This window comes from Strongylocentrotus purpuratus, unplaced genomic scaffold, assembly GCF_000002235.5.
Source record: "Strongylocentrotus purpuratus isolate Spur 01 unplaced genomic scaffold, Spur_5.0 spur5_scaffold_15, whole genome shotgun sequence".
In the NCBI taxonomy this organism is placed as follows: Eukaryota; Metazoa; Echinodermata; class Echinoidea; order Camarodonta; family Strongylocentrotidae; genus Strongylocentrotus; species Strongylocentrotus purpuratus.
In genome coordinates this window covers 10,714,421-10,730,930 of record NW_022145600.1, presented here as the reverse complement: position 1 = coordinate 10,730,930, position 16,510 = coordinate 10,714,421, and the positions used below count along the sequence as shown (strand labels likewise).

At 38.0% G+C, this 16,510-nt stretch overlaps 1 protein-coding gene across 1 annotated transcript; it reads left to right on the top strand.

Moving 5' to 3' along the window:
- The first annotated feature begins 4,007 nt into the window (after positions 1-4,007).
- LOC115924128 (D(1A) dopamine receptor-like) lies at positions 4,008-5,736 on the top strand. The gene is made up of 2 exons (XM_030985939.1): positions 4,008-4,705; positions 5,694-5,736. Exons 1-2 carry the CDS (start codon positions 4,008-4,010, stop codon positions 5,734-5,736), a joined length of 741 nt encoding a protein of 246 aa, XP_030841799.1.
- Positions 5,737-16,510: the final 10,774 nt, after the last annotated feature.

The window sequence follows — 16,510 nt, the reverse complement described above, 5'->3', positions numbered from 1 at the left end:
TTCTATCATTCTGTTTATAGCTGTTTTACTCAGATTTATAACACATAAACTACAAGTTTTATTGGTTGGGGTTTGGTCAGTTTATCCATACCAACTCCTGTTGGCCATTTATTTATCTGTATTTATTTAACGCACATCAAAAGTAGCCCCATCATAAAGGTTGGCATGCCCTCTGTATTGTATTGTATGTAGACGTTTCTCTTTAAGTCATTCTTATATACAGTTGTACACGTATTTAAATGCCACTCGACTACAAAATGCAATATTATGATTCATTATAAAGTGTCATCTGAAGACAAAATTGTTAAGATATAAAAATATTTGGAGTTGATGTTTGTGTCCATTATTATGTATAGCATTGCAAATGTTTTACTTGATTTTTGTGAGAAAATAGAAATCTATTTTTCATCATTATAATCAGCTTCAGCTTTTTGTGGATAAATATATATATAATTATATATATCAGGAGATACAAATAGATGTTTGTATTGATCGTATAAAAATGATAGTTATGTTAACTAACTGTGAAATATGTATGTACATGTACATCGCAATCATACTGGAAAGCGAATTTAGTTAGAAAGTGCCAATTTACAAGTTAGAATGGTCCCCGAGACAATTTTAGGTCTTCTTACTGTCACTATATTGTGCATATAACTATGTTATAATAATTAACGAGTAACCCAACACTCTCATGCTTGTGTAATACTTTGTTTTCATGCCAGAGTGATGGGAGAGTGATGGGAGAGAGAGAGGAAGAATTAAAGAATGAGGGAAATATTGGAAGAAAAAATACATCAGGAAGAGGAAGAAAAAATACATCAGGAAGAGGAAGGATGAACCTGGAGAGAATGTCCCCATCAACTTGCATTTCATTTAAAATTACATTTGTTATGGGATTCCAGCCACTGCATTTCACCCTAAAGAGGGAATATAAAAGTCTTTCAAAATTATGACCCATTTTAATGACCGTTTGATTTTTACTACAGGATTCTCCAAAGTAACATTAAATGTACACTTAAACATATTTTATTTTTCATACAAAAAGAAAAATTAAACAATGATGTACACTGGCATTCAAAGGAATAAAAAAGACACAGCCATGACATTTATTAAACAAATGTTGCAATTTAATAACAACTTACCAACATTAGATGACACAAACCATACAAGATTTCTGATAGAACACCAGCAAAAGCCTTCCAAAAATGAATGATATTCTATGTACAGACACAAAACTTGTAGAATAACACGTGAAGATGAGACACATTTATCACAAAGTATTTCCCTTTAAATGCCTAAAACATCTGTTTCATTTAAAAAGTCAATGGCACTCTGGTTTTGTGCCTATATGCTGGACAATTGTCCAAGTTATCATCCTTGAATTGGCAAAATGTTTAAAGGGTTTTCAATCTCAGTTTGTTCATACCATTCTGAAAAATATATACCGGTGTTGCCAATTTCAAGAAGAAAAAGTAGCCTTAACGTTGTAAAAAGTCCTTTCTTGAATGGGTGAACAATTATAGTGCTGCCTCTATTAGCACCACAGCCACTTACAAATCATGGAATTTCAATGGTAAATTGAGATGTGCGGGCTAAATTCAACCAACTAATAAGCCAACTAATGATATATCTACCAGTGGAGATTGAGGAAAATTAGATTTATGGCAGCATCATGAAATTTGTTTTTCTTTCATACTTTCGTTAAGGAGTGACACCCGTAATTACTCAGACATAGCACCATTGCTGTCTCATGGACATAGATAACGATATATGTATCAGTGTGAATTTTGACCAACAGCTCCAAAGATTTTTTTAAGTAAGTTTACGATATGAGCTCCATTCATATTTTTGGAAACGCTATTCACATTTTTGAAAACTCAATTTATATTTTTGAAAAATCCATTCGTATTTTTGAAAGCTTAATTCAAATTAAAAGTCCATTATATTTTGTAATAACTGTTGTCAAGAGCACTGGGAAAACACATGGGTTTACAATAAATAATGTCCCATGCATCAAACTGGAAATTACATTGAACATAAGACATGAAGAACACAAACATCTAAATATTCAATTTAACTCCTACATGAAGGTGATATTTCTTTTCTCCATTTGGGAACCTCGACCAATTCCCTGTGTATTCAAATGTAATTTTCCTTTCCTACACTTGTATCATTGTTTGATACAGAAATGTAATATATCTAGATGAAAAAGGATCTCAAAAAAACTACGCAAAATTCTTCACAAATTTGAAACACAGAATTATATTTACAGAGAAAATGGATAAATCTATACATACCAATAAACTGTAAACGAACAAAAACACTTTTACTTGTACAGACTATTTTGAATAAAAATCGAGGAACATGACTATATGACGACAATACAAGAATACTTGTTACTTATTTCACTTGGTACATCAAAGGACAAGATTAAAACTTTCTGATTTATACTTGCTTGAAATTTGGTTTAGAAATATCTCTTCTTGTATGGGTGCATGTTGTAGCACAAGATTGATTTTAAAAACCAAATCCTACATAAAATTCCTGAATATTCATTATTTTTGCCCACAATGTTGATTTACAGTATCTTTAGTTTTAAGGAGCACTTAAATGCTTCAAACATGCTTATTCATGGAATGTCTCATCAGAATCATTTATCTCTATAAAAGTTGTTTGTTGTGTTGCTACAATAAGCAGCACATTTCCTTATTTGAATTGTACCTTTCAAAAGAATTGATTTCCTTTAAATAAAAATGACACTTGACATTATTTGTAGATAAATGTTTCTTGAGCTATCAATGCAATTTAATTTGTTACCACAATAATGTGAATACACATGAATTTAACATGATAATGTTCAGAAGTTTCATGAAACATCTGAAACAACAAGTTTCCATATTTACAGCATTTTGTTTACTTTTTACAAGTGAATGCTACAACGGTACAACCCGATCTTAAAATTACCCCTATGAAAAAATGGAGCAACCCAAAAGAGAGCTAAATGTCTATGTACAGGATATGTGATGTTTCGAGTCTGCAGGAATAATCCATTCAGAGGTAATCTGAATAATCTAGCGTTGATTCAAAAGAGAGAAAAGAAGAAGAAGAAGATCTTGAGTTACGTCAAGGGAGAGAGAGGGAGGAGGTGAAATACGAAATAAACCAGATTCCTTTGTTGTTGCGGACTTGTCAAACAACTTTAAAAGCACGACAATTCGATAAAGGGGGCGCCTATTTTAGTTACTTGTTCAGAACGTATTGATTACACGAAAAGAGATTTGGGGAATCAGAAAACGACCAATAAGAAAATGTTTACATACACTTTGCTATATATGCAGCGCATATACTCGAACATTGTCAAAGATGTATACTCTTCCCAGAATGATACATCCATCTTCCGCCAGCATCTTGCCTCTTATATAGTTACGTACATGTATTTAGCAATAAAACTATCACAATGTATTATACTATTCATCGAGCCTACAACCAGCGAAGAATACTCTAATTTTAAAGGTACGTACACAGTTTTAACGCGAAAACAAAATCGCGAACATTTATTTTTCTTGCCGGAATACTGATTATGCTTATAAGTATCAAATGATGAATGATAATTTGGTCAAGAAAGGCTGACTATAGTTATATTCATAATAATATAATGATAACTGATAGGGCATTCACACGTATAAATTGTGGCTCCCTATTAACGATCCACAAGTATTTTACTTCTTATTTTACCCCTCAGTGTATTTTAATTCAATATGTGCCTGCCTGTGCACTTTCTTTTAAAAACTGGAAAATGGCGCCACATAGGCTAATTGCTGAGATTCCTCATTCTTGGATTATATTCGTTTATTCATTTTCTCTTGAATTATTTTTCTTCTTTTCGTCTTGCCTTTCGACGCATGTGCATGTCAACTCATTTTATTTTAATAGTGAAATCGCGTACAACAATTTGATCCTTTTAATTATACCTTTTTGTATTTGCAGAATTTAAATCACGGAGAATGAATGGTACGAACATTTCTGATGAGAGTGAATGGGAATGGGCTCCATTTATGTGGACATGGTGGGTCATAGTTCAACTCGTACTTTCTATAACCGGTATGGTCGGAAACCTTCTCGTCATCGCCGTGATCGTACGCCGACGTCGCCCTGTCCAGTTCACGGCCAACGTTCTTATCGGCAGTCTTTCAGTAGCCGACTTCTTGACGTCGTTCTGGATGATACCACGCCCCAGTTTCATAACGGTGCCTCCAAACTGGAAGGGCATGCTCTACTGCCGGATCGAGTATTCAAATATTTTAATGTGGATATCCGTGGTTGCTTCAGTGTTCATACTCACCGTAATATCCGTAGAGCGGCTAGTTGCTGTCAAGTATCCGTTCCGATTCAGGTTTCTATTCACAGTCAAACGATCAGTCCGCCTAGTTGGACTGTCCTGGCTCGGATCCGCCATTTTGAATCTCTACATTCTGACTATTTCTAGCCACGACAGCATGCACTATACCTGTGTGACTAAATTCCCGACACGCGGAGTGCACGTGACTGCGGGAGTCCTGCTTTTCATGTTTGAATACCTGATTCCAGTCTCCATCATGACCGGCAGCCATTTTGCCATCATCCGGGAACTTCATGCTCTGGCGCGGAGTTTTCAGGTCAACGGACACGTGCCCCCACCCTCGCTGAAGCTCTTACAGACAAAGCAAAGAATGACACGAACTGGGCTAATTGTCGTCGTAACTTATATTGTCTGCTGGTCGCCGGATCAAATTTGTTTCTTTCTTTTCAACCTCGACCTTTATCGAACCTTCTTGTACTCGGACCTTTACCGGATATTCGTCTGCTTAGCTTTCGTATATTCTTGTTCAAATCCAATTATCTATTCGGTTAGAAACAAAAAGTTTCGTACAGCGTTGTTTGAGTTTTTGTGTGTTTCTCCATCCAAAAAAAAAAGGCTTCTCTCGATAAGAATTTTTCATCGTTGAAGCAATTGACACTTCGCCAAAATACTTTCGGACCAAGATAGATTGAGGAATTACACGCAGGTAACATTCGCTAATAATTTACACACAGAATCTTAAATCGATCTCTTTGCATGACGGTCTTTGTTGGCATGACGTCACGGTCGTAGAAATAAATGAAATATAATACAATCCATTTTATTCAGTTAACAACGTCATTGAAATCAGAGAGTTTTTGAGAAAAAAATCTGAAAAGAACAAGGGGTAGGATAGTAAATGATGATTGTTCGTGACGTACACACAGAGAAATAAAATGTGTTTTGGGGAGTAAAACGAAATTGGAAAAATAGGGCGCCCCCTATTACAACTTTTAGGGAGTAAAACACGGAAATACGCAAGGGTGTACAGAAAAGTCATTTAAGGGTGTAATTTTACACCCTATTTGTGAGTGCATATGCGCTACAGCAATGGCTCACCGTGTTGAAATAGGTACTGCCAAATAAAGGGAAATTAGCATAATTGACATATTTTAGTCATGTTGGGGAATTATCATGTTTCATTTGGGCATATTATTTGTGTGAAAGTTATCTGATCAAGAATAAGGGGTTGTACCCCTTTTGTACCGAAGGTTATATTTGATAACTAACTAGTACATATTTGCCTTCTTATACGTGTTCGAGAAGGCAGGATTGTGTATTTAGGTATTTCCACTACATTTGATCCATCCAGGCCAGCCTGCACTTGTCTTGAGTTCACACTAGCTGTTGTTTAGGTATTAAGCAATAAAGCTTTTCGACATGTAACTCGTAAAACAGGTGAGAGCAATGAAAGATAGACAAAAGGGTGATAATCAGTGACTATTAGGTGAATAGAAGCAGGGATGATTGATTGCGCGAGGGATGATCAATTGGTTGATGCTGTGCATAAGAAATCATAACCTTGGGGTGCACATGTACACCTTCTTGTAAGGTGTAAATTTACTCCCTACATTGGGGAGTAAATTTACTCCCTGAGGGGTGTCGCTTATGCGACAAGCATCTTACTCCCTATAAATTTAAACCTCTTTTTCTCTGTGTATACAATATGGCGCTTTCAGATGTAGGACAATTATCTCAACGCCCGATTTTTGTTTTAAGGTTGCTATTAATATTGAGTATTAAATTTGAAGTTTGTTTAAATTCGTTTCGCTTCATCCGTTTTTATTTGTTAATAACATTTTTTGAAATGAATGTGGTGAATGCATTTACTATTGACATTTTGAAGGTTTATTCCGTGGAAAAAAAACCTTCATTGGGATGAATATGAGATGTCAGATGTACTGTGACACCCCGTAGATGGATAGCCGCCAGTAGACCATATTCGGACACGCCAGTTGCCCTGTGGAGTTGTGGGTCTAAATTTCCAAAAAAGATATTAAATTGGTCAATTAAATCACTGGCCAAAGTACTGACATTGTCAAAGACTATATGAAGAGCTTGATTCCAAAAGGAGCTAAATCCATATTTTGTTATTAAAATTGGGTTATTTGTCTTAAAATAATGATTTCCTACATGGGGACAAAATGCACTATATCACATTCAAAAATTTCACCAGGAAGTATGAAAACATTTAGGTACAATATCATGTTTCATTCCAAAAGGAGCTAAATCCAAATCGGTTTCATTCCAAAAGGAGCTAAATCCACTTTGGGTACTTCTGAGTAAATCACCTTTTTTATTTCTCCACTTTCCCTTTAGCCATGTACCGTCATGCTGTTATATATCTTAAAGGTGTCGCCCTTGACCAATAATATATGATAAGAAAAACAATCTACCAGTTACTTGTGATTTTAACAATTTTTTTTAGATTTTGTGGATTTAGCTCCTTTTGGAATGAAACATGGATTTAGCTCCTTTTGGAATGAAACGGATTTAGCTCCTTTTGAAATGAAACTGTGATATGTTGTTTACTTTCTTTTCAAGAAGCGTCAAATCTCTTGAAACTTAGATTTTATTAATCGTAATAACTATTTAGATCCTCGCTCGTTAAGATTGTACACGTATGAATGTTTATATCAAATGCTGTCACAAATTCTTCCAAATTCGGATCGTAACCAGATCGTATAGTGTGCGCCGGGCTTTAAAAATATGCCCGAGTTTAGTTTGGTCGTTTTACTCCTCCGTCTCCTCCTCTCCTCTCTTTCTCTATCTCTCTTCTTCTCTCTATCTCTCTCTATCTCTCTCCATATCTCTCTCTCTCTCTCTCTCTTTCTTTCTCTTTCTTCCCTCCTTCTGTCCCTTCCCTTGTATCTCGACCCTCTCTATCCTCTATCGTTTCGTTTACTCGATTATCTTGAGTGTGATTTTTGTTCGTGCTTTCAATCAGGTCACCTTAAACTGCTATCACGTAAAACCTCACTCACATCCAACCTATGATCGTATCAGAGAGCAGAATATAATACCACTCGAAGTAAGTAGAGGATATGAATTAAGGTAGAGGTCGTAGAAGAAATTAGAACCCCAAATTAGATTTTGTCCCATATCTTGAGACAAGAACAGATACTGCGGAGCGAGCAAACTAAACATGGTGTAAACTTTGGGTATTTGTACTTCAAACATAATTTTTGACATGTTTAGTGACACCTTGTCAAGCTTTTGGAAACACAGACCGTGTTTGGTGTTGGACGAAGAATAGGACGTGCTTATCATACCAATGGCTTAGTTGTCGAGTTTGGTTTGGTAAGTGGGGACGACTTGGTCAGATGTAGAATCAGCTTTATTTATTTTACCGTTTCCCTGCATGCGCCGTACGTTACACCAACTTCCCCACGTATCATTTTAACATTTATATCTTAGTTGCATTATGTACAATCAAGCATTAGGGTAATCTGAGTGATGAGATTGTTGCACTGGCGTACCTATGGGGGGCAGGGGGGGGCAGAGTGCCCCCCTGACGGGCTCCAGGGAAAAAAAAGAAAAAGGGGAAAGAAAAGAAAAGAAAGGAAAGGAAAGAAAAAGAAAAAAGGAAAAGGAAAGAAAAAAGGAAAGAAAGAGAAAAAAGGAAAAAAAGGAAAGAAAAAAGGAAGAAGAAGAGAAAAGGAAGAAAAAGGGAAAAGAAAAGGAAAGGAATAAAAATGGGGAAATTTAAAAAAAAAGACCATGGCCGTACGCACCAGGGGGGGGGGGGCAGTTGACCACAGATATTTTGAAAACGTACAGTTTTTTTCCTGAAAATGTAGTGTAGGCCTATACCAAATCTTTCAATTCTATTTTTGAAAATGCAAATGTACCCTCATGCAGGCGCGGATCCAGGGGGGGGGGCCGAGCGTGCCTTGGCCCCCCCCCCCCCCCGCAAAAAAAAAAAAAAAAAAGAAGAGAGAGAGAGAAGGAAAAGAAGGGAAAGAGGAGAGAAAGGGGAAAAAAGAGGAAGAAGAAAAGAAAAGAGGGAAGAAGGAGATCGGGGGGGGGAGGACTTGCCTCCCCCTCCCCCCCCCCCCCAATAAAAAAATAAAAGAGAAGGAAGGAAAGGTAAAGAAAAAAGATAAAGAGGAGATAAAGGGAAGGACAAAATAGGAAGAAGAAAAGAAAAGAAGGGGATATCAGTTGCAATTTTCCCGCCAACAAGTTGTGGATCGAGGGGGGGGGGCAAAAGACCCTAGCCCCCCCCCCCCCCCCCCCCGTCCCCGCTAAAAAAAAAAGAGAAGGAAGGAAAAGGAAAAGAGGAGAGCTAAAAGGGAACAAAAAGAGGAAGAAAAAAAGAAAAGGGAGAAAAGAAGCGGAGATTAGTTGCGGTTAATCCCGCCAACAATGTGTGGAGCGGGTTGGGGACCAAAATGACCATACCCCTACCCTACCCCCCCCCCCCCCCAGCAAACCTAAATAGGAAGGGAAGGGAAAGTGAAAGAGGAGAGAAAGGGAAAGGAAAAAAAGAGAATGAAGAAAGGTAAGGGATATCAGTTGCAATTTTTCCAGCCAACAAGGTGTAGATCGGAGGGGGGGGGGGCCACTGGCATACTGATAGGGGAGGGGGGGGTTGGAGAAATAGAATTTAAACGTGGTTTATTTATAATTCCATAACGGTGGTTAACAAATAATGCTGAAATGAGATAATTTTCCTCACTTCATGCGTTTGTTGGAAAATGACAAATTCCTAAATTTACAGCCAGGCAAGAAAATGCTTCTTGAGATGCCTACATATCAGGGCCCGCGGAACGGCGGGGATCGGGATCCTCGAGCCCCTCCCCCCACACTTTCTTTGAAAAAGTATATTAAAGAGAAATAGAAAGAAAGAGAGCGAGAAAGAAAAAATAGTTAACTGCCAGTGTCACATTATAATGGGGTATCAAAATATGCTCATCTGACCATGATTAAAATTAATGCCTAAAATGCCGCCTGGATTCCACTTGGGGCCCAAAGGCGGGCCCTTAGATGCTCATATGACGGTCATTTAATGCCTAAAACCTCTGATTTCTGGGGGCTCTGCCCCCTGGACCCCACGCCAAATAGTGTCCTGCTAGTGTCACAAATAATAAGGTATCAAAAATGCTCATCTGACCGTAATTAAACGCCTGAAACCCCTGAGCTTGTGGGGGCTCTGCCCCCTGGACCCAACCAAGAGCCCTTAGACGGGCCCCTCGATACTCATCTGACCGTAATTGAGTGCCTAAAACCCTTGAGATTCCGGGGCTCCGCCCCCTGAACCCCTAGCCAATTAGTGACCTGCCATTGTAACAATAAGTTATCAAAATAATGCTCATCTGACCGTAATTAAGTGCCTAAACTCCTGAACTTCCGGGGCTCTGCCCCCGGGACCCCGTCTAGGGCGCTAAGGCGGACCCCTGAATGCTAATCTGACCGTAAATTAAAACCTTAAACCCCTGAGCTTCCGGGGCGGACAAGGTATCAATATATGTTCATCTGACAGCAGGCGGTGGGGTGGTCCCCCAATAAACGCCGGCCAAAAAAGAGAGGAGTGTAAAGGAAGAGGACGTAGGAAGAAAAGGGAATAGACAAAGAACATATTTGAAATTCAGACAAGTATTAAGAGTCGAGAACGGTACAACGAATCGTCTTCTTTCTATAATAATTTAATGAAACGTCGAAGCTTCCGCGCTTCGCGCGGAAGGGGGGGGGGATTGATTTTGACTAGGATTAAGAGTCGAGAACGGTACGACGAATCGTCCTCTTTCTCTAATGATTTAATGAAAAGTAAAAGCTTCCGCGCTTTGCGAGGGTGGGGGAAAAGGAATTTAGACAAGGATTAAGAGTCGAGAACGGTACGACGAATCTTCCTCTTTCTCTAATGATTTAATGAAAAGTAAAAGCTTCCGCGCTTTGCGCGGGTGGGGGAAACTAAATTATTTTCGAGAGCGGAACAACGAATCGTCTTCATTTTCTAAAAATTTAATGAAACGTCGAGGCGGGGGAAAAACTGAATTTAGACAAGGATTAAGAGTCGAGAACGGTACAACAAATCGTTTTATTTCGCTAATGATTTAATGAAACGTAAAACCTGTATTCAGACGAGGATTATTTTTGAGAACGTTACAACGAATCGTCTTCTTTCTCTAATGATTTAATGAAACGTAAAAGCTTCCTAGCTTTGCGCGGGAGAGGGGGATGAATTAAGACGAGGATTATGAGTAAAAAACTATACAACGAATTGTCTTCTTTTTCTAATGATTTAATGAAACGTAAAAGTTTTCCCCCTTCGGTTTTTTATGTGTGTATTTTGGAGCAACTCCCCCCCCCCCCCCTTTTCTGTGATTTTTTTTTTTTTTTTTTTTAATTTAAAAAAAATAAACAAAAATATGCCAATGGCTGACCTAAAATGGTGACCTCACCCCCCCCCCCCCAACGGAACAAAACGAAAAAAAATAAGTGTCCTCTTCCCCCCCCCCCCCCCCCCCCGCTTATTTAGCGGCTGGCTGAGTCGTTACGATTTTTTTTCGGACCAAAAAAAAAGTGGGCCCCCCCCCCTAAGAAATCCTGAATCCGCGCCTGCCCTCATGACCAGTTCGGTCGCTCGAACTCCCTTCACTCCTTTTGCTTTTGAGATTCTTCGAAAACTTTTAACGCATCTTTCCCCCTCCCCCACCAGAAAAATATTCCGCATACGGCCCTCAAAAATTAAAACAAATGAAAATAGGAAAATATAAGTGATATAACAAATTCGAAACTCTTCGCTGGCGGGAACTGCTTGCTAGCCTATTTTGTATTAAATGTTTTCACTTGCTCGTCCCCCTGAAAAAAGAAAAGGATTAGTATTGCCTAGAATACAATTGTGCCTGCCCCGACGGGGCCCCGACCTGCAACCATGGCAACAATAACACACAATATATGTACCAAATGTTACTAAAAGAGACTAATTCATTTTTCTCGCTCGCTACACTCGCTCGCGAATAAAATGAATAGACATTGCTTTGGAAACAATTGTGCCCACCCTTGACCTGCAATAATATTAAAAATGGAAGAGTTTTTTCGCCCTCTCGCCAAAAAGGAATTGAATCGCGTTAAATGCGATTGCGTCCATCCTGACCTACACCAATAAAAACAAGTTTATTTATTAATTTCTATTAAAAGAGAATTTATTTTTTTTGCTTGCTCGCTATGCTCGCTCGCCAAAATGGAATTGACACCGCTAACGTGCCCGCCCCAACCTGCAACAACCAGTTAATAATTATGTACCAAACGTTATTCAAAGAAGTTTTGGTGTGCTCGTGCTCGCCAAAACGGAATTCACATCACCTTAGACATGATTGTGTAAGCCCTGCCCTGCAACAAAAAAATCTGAAATTTATGAACCAATTATCATTACAAAAATTTTGCTCGCTCGCTACGCTCGCTCGCCAAAATATAAATAACACCGCTTTTAATAATCACGTCCCTGACATGGAACAATGAACCCAAGTTTTATGTACCATATTTTCCCTATAAAAGAGAAGTGATTTTTTTGCTCGCTCGCTCGCAAAAATAGAAATAACACCGCTTTTAATAATCACGTCCCTGACATGGAACAATGAACCCAAGTTTTATGTACCATATTTTCCCTATAAAAGAGAAGTGATTTTTTTTTTTCGCTCGCTACGCTCGCTAGCACGTGGAATTATGTGCCCACCACTAACCTGCTACAATATCATTAAAAAGAGAAATGTAGGGGGTTGTTCCCGCGCCCTGCATGGGACAATTGAACCAAGTTTAAGTGGCAATTATTAAAAAAGAAGTGATTTTTTTCTTGCTCGCTACACTCGTTTGCAAAAAAATGAAAGTAACGTCGCTAACAAGTGAATGTTCCCACCCCAACTTGCAACAATACCAGTTTATATACCAAACGTTACTTAAAGATTTTTTTTGCTCGCTCACTCGCCAGAAGTGAAAATTAGCATCGCCTTTTTTGTTTGTTTCGGTCGCTTGCCCCCCCCCCCCCCTGACGGAGTACCCCAGGTACGCCACTGGATTGTTGCAAATATATTTTAAAAAGCTTTTCAAAAAAAGAAGAGAGAAAATAGATAACACGTTATGAAGGCTCATCGATCATTGGTTATACATGTATATGGCTTGCGTTCAACCAACCCGACCAGAGAACAAGTCGTCCTAAACGTGTTTATCTCACTTTTTAAAAAAATAGTTTTGTTTTTTGTTTATGTTCCACTTCCATTCACATGATGTTTGATTTTGACTTTCCATCTTTTCATTCGTACGTGTCAAATAGAATGTTAACTTCTGGGAAAGATGAAAAATGATTTGTGAGCTTTTTCATTCACTTTATGTTGTGGAATAATATAATTGGAAAATTTCCCCTGAAAAGTATGGTTCTTTAAATGCCCTCCTACATTCGAAATATGACAAGGTGTTCGGACCAACTGTCATTACTACATAACAATGTTTTATCAAAGACAAGTTGCAACTAATATACAGTGTAAAGAATGAACGCACAAAGGTGATGAAACATAAGCAAATAGAGCTTGAATCGTTACAACACCTTTCGAATATAAAATAAATGACAAATAATATTCCTATTCAAATTACTATTTACAAAGAACAAGAAAAGACAAAAATGAGACGGACACCTGCGTGCAGTGCATATTCACCAACGCACTTGCAAACATGTATTTTATTTTGTTTAATTATGATAAAGCAGCTATAAGCCTTGAATAATGGCAATTAATCAATATCTTGGACAGTCATTTATCGTCATGAGTGCGTCAGGCATCCTTCATCAACACTGCGGCATAAAGCTCCGTTCACCATGTGGACATACAGGAAGATAAGTGTGCGTTTTTTAATGTTTGTTTGCCTAATTTGCTTGCTTTTTGTTTGTTTGTTTTTGTTTGTTTGTTTTTGTTCGTTTGTTTGTCACGTCGGAATTGAGGCCATCTAAATATTTTGATATTCATCGTAGACGTAATTCTTAATACCGTACATCAGCAGATCAATTATATTACAAAATTAATTAAACACGTTCGCAAATACTCTAGACATCAACCTCAAGCAAATTTCAATACTCTCGTCCGTTACCTTTTGAATGTGCGAACATTACAAAGAAATATTACGTAATCGGAACATGCTTCATATAGGTAATACATGCAGTACTGGGCAGGGGCGGCGATTTCTTTTCATGACCGGGGGGGGGGGACGAAATGTGAGGGACGAGGGTGCAGTGGCGTAATGAGCAAAAACGTTGGGGGGGGGTAGAAAAAACCGCATTACCACCACTCTCACATGTTACGCAGGCCCTGGCAACGTTTTTTTCAAAGTGGGGAGGGGGGCTAAATATTTACGATCAGGTAGAGCAAAGCGAGCGAAGTAATGGAGCGTAAATTGGCGTGGGGTCCAGGGGCAAAGCCCTGGCAGGGGTCAAGGGGCGGAGCCCCATGAAACTCAGGGGTTTTAGGCATCTAATTGAGGTGAGATGTGCATCCATGGGGCAGATCCCCCGGGAGTTCAGGGGTTTTAGGAATTTAATTACGGTCAGAGTAGCATATTTTGATACCTTATTTGTGACTTGCACTGACATGCAGGTCACTAATTGGAGTGGGGTACAGGGGGCGGAGCCTCCAGAAGCTCAGGGGGTTTAGGCATGTAATTACGATCAGATGAGCATCCAAGGACCGCCTCAGGGCATTTGGTGGGGTCCAGGAGGCCGAGCCCCCGGAAGCTCAGGGAAAAATGCCATTTCAGCAACATTTGTAATTCACTGGTATCGAATTAGAAATAAACCACGTTTGAATTTAATTTTTTGAGGGAGAACTTCCCCCAAGCCCCCCCCCCCCCCCCCCATCATCATCAATACGCAAGTGCGAGGGAGCATAGTGAATGAGAGGGGTGAAGGTGACGGAAGTTACTATCCTCTCACCAGGCGCGTACGCAGGGGGGAGGGTTTGGGGAGGGGGGGTTAACCCCCCCCCCCTTTGGTAATTTTATGTATGTAAACCCCCCTAAAAAAACCTAACCCCCCCCCCTTTGTTTTTTTTGTTGTTTTTTTTGTTGTTTTTTTTGTATAAAAAAAAAAAAAAAAAAAAAATTATGCCCACGACCGACCTAAAAAAGGTGACCTTACCCCCCCCCCCCCCCCCCAACTGAGCAAAATGTCAAATTTCCAAATTTCGAGACCAAAAAAAAAAAAAAAAAAGTGTCCTCTCACCAGTGAATGAGAGGGGTGAAGGTGACGGAAGTTACTATCCTCTCACCAGGCGCGTACGCAGGGGGGGAGGGTTTGGGGGTTTACCCCCCCCCCTTTGGTAATTTTATGTATGTAAACCCCCCTAAAAAAAAAACCTAAACCCCCCCCCCCCCTTTTGATTTTTTTTTTTTTTTTTTTTTTTGTATAAAAAAAAAAAAAAAAAAATTATGCCCACGACCGACCTAAAAAAGGTGACCTTCCCCCCCCCCCCCAACTGAGCAAAATGTCATATTTCCAATGCAATGCCGAAAACTACGAGTGTTTTTTTTTGGTAATTCCGGATAATTGGATCATTTCTTTTTTTGTTACTATTCATTTATTTTTATTCACATAAAACTGCCTATAATATCAGATAAATAAAATGTTAGTATAAGTATAGGCTAAATAATGTGAAACTTCCCAGCTATGTATACAACTTCTTTTATAAGCTTTCGATCATCTTTAAGGGTATATTAGAACAAAGGAAAGATGTGACATATGGTATGCTAAATTTTTAAAGATAATCATGCTCTTGGCAATAACTCCATTGACGAAGGCTTTTTGTGTCAATGGGAATCGAGTAAAAGGGCCTAATTAATGCTGATGTCCAAAGCACTCCTCAATACCGCCCCTCAATTATATGAGGGATCTTCTTGCCATGAAGCAGTGTCAATAAGGATATTTTTAAATCTCGTTTAATACAAACATTATTATAATAGAAAAATGAATATAGAGATAAGTGATTATGGATTATTATGAATGGCTGACTTTAGGCTTGTGATACTTGAATCATTTTTTTTAAATAAACGACCATGAATTAAAATAAAAAATTCATAAAAAAGTCATATACTACAAATAAAGACTATTCAATTCATATGATAAATCGCACATTGAACATGGAATATTATGTAACATAATTGAATTTAGCATAGAGGAAGGTTTAACAAAGAAGAAAAATACAATTTTGCTAAACAAATTCGTTTGGATATGATTTTATTTCAATATTCAATAAATTAATGTACATTATTACATTCACACAATCGTACATTTGTAAATACCGAAAATTCACTTTTACACTTGCAACTAAAACGTAAAAACACTGCTCAGACGAAATCCTACAACATCTAAAAAGTACACTGTATTTATGATAGTAAGATCACTTTACCGTTCGTATTAAATTGTGCCATTTACCAAAACGTGTTTTGCTCTTAATAAACGGGGTTCCATGTTGATATACTATATTAAAATATGAGCTTTAAATATCATTTTTACAGGATACTTTGCAGTTTAAATATACTATTAGAAAACAGTTATTTAACGACTTGTTAAATAGCCAAGTTAACGGACGCGTATTCGTCCGGATATAGAAAAGGGCACGCACAGAACCCAAGTCGTACTTTAGTTAACATAACGTAATTTGTTAAATTTAATTTTAAATATTCTTGATATACACAAAAACAAGTTTAAGTAATTGACACACCTTGAGTTGATGTGCAAGTGATTTTGCTTGACACTTGAAATTATTTCATTATAACAAAATGTTGGAAAAGAGCATCATTTGTATATTTTTTCTAAGCAATGGTGATAACTAGAAAAAATATTTTAACGGACCTGTAGGGGTATCAATAAACATGTATTTTACAAATAATTTAATCCATGGAGAATGATCAGAATTATTTACTCAGACTAACATAAACACTGCAAAAGACAATTTTGATAAGAAGCTACAATATTTATTTGAAGAAGAAAAAAAATGGATAAAAAGTAAATGTATTGCAGTTTATCGGAGTAAAATACCTTAAAAAACTAAGGCAATTTTAAGATCTTTACACACGAGAAATAGAATTATAAGATATGTTTATGTGACACTACCACTCAACATTAATGGATACAAAACAGATACCGGA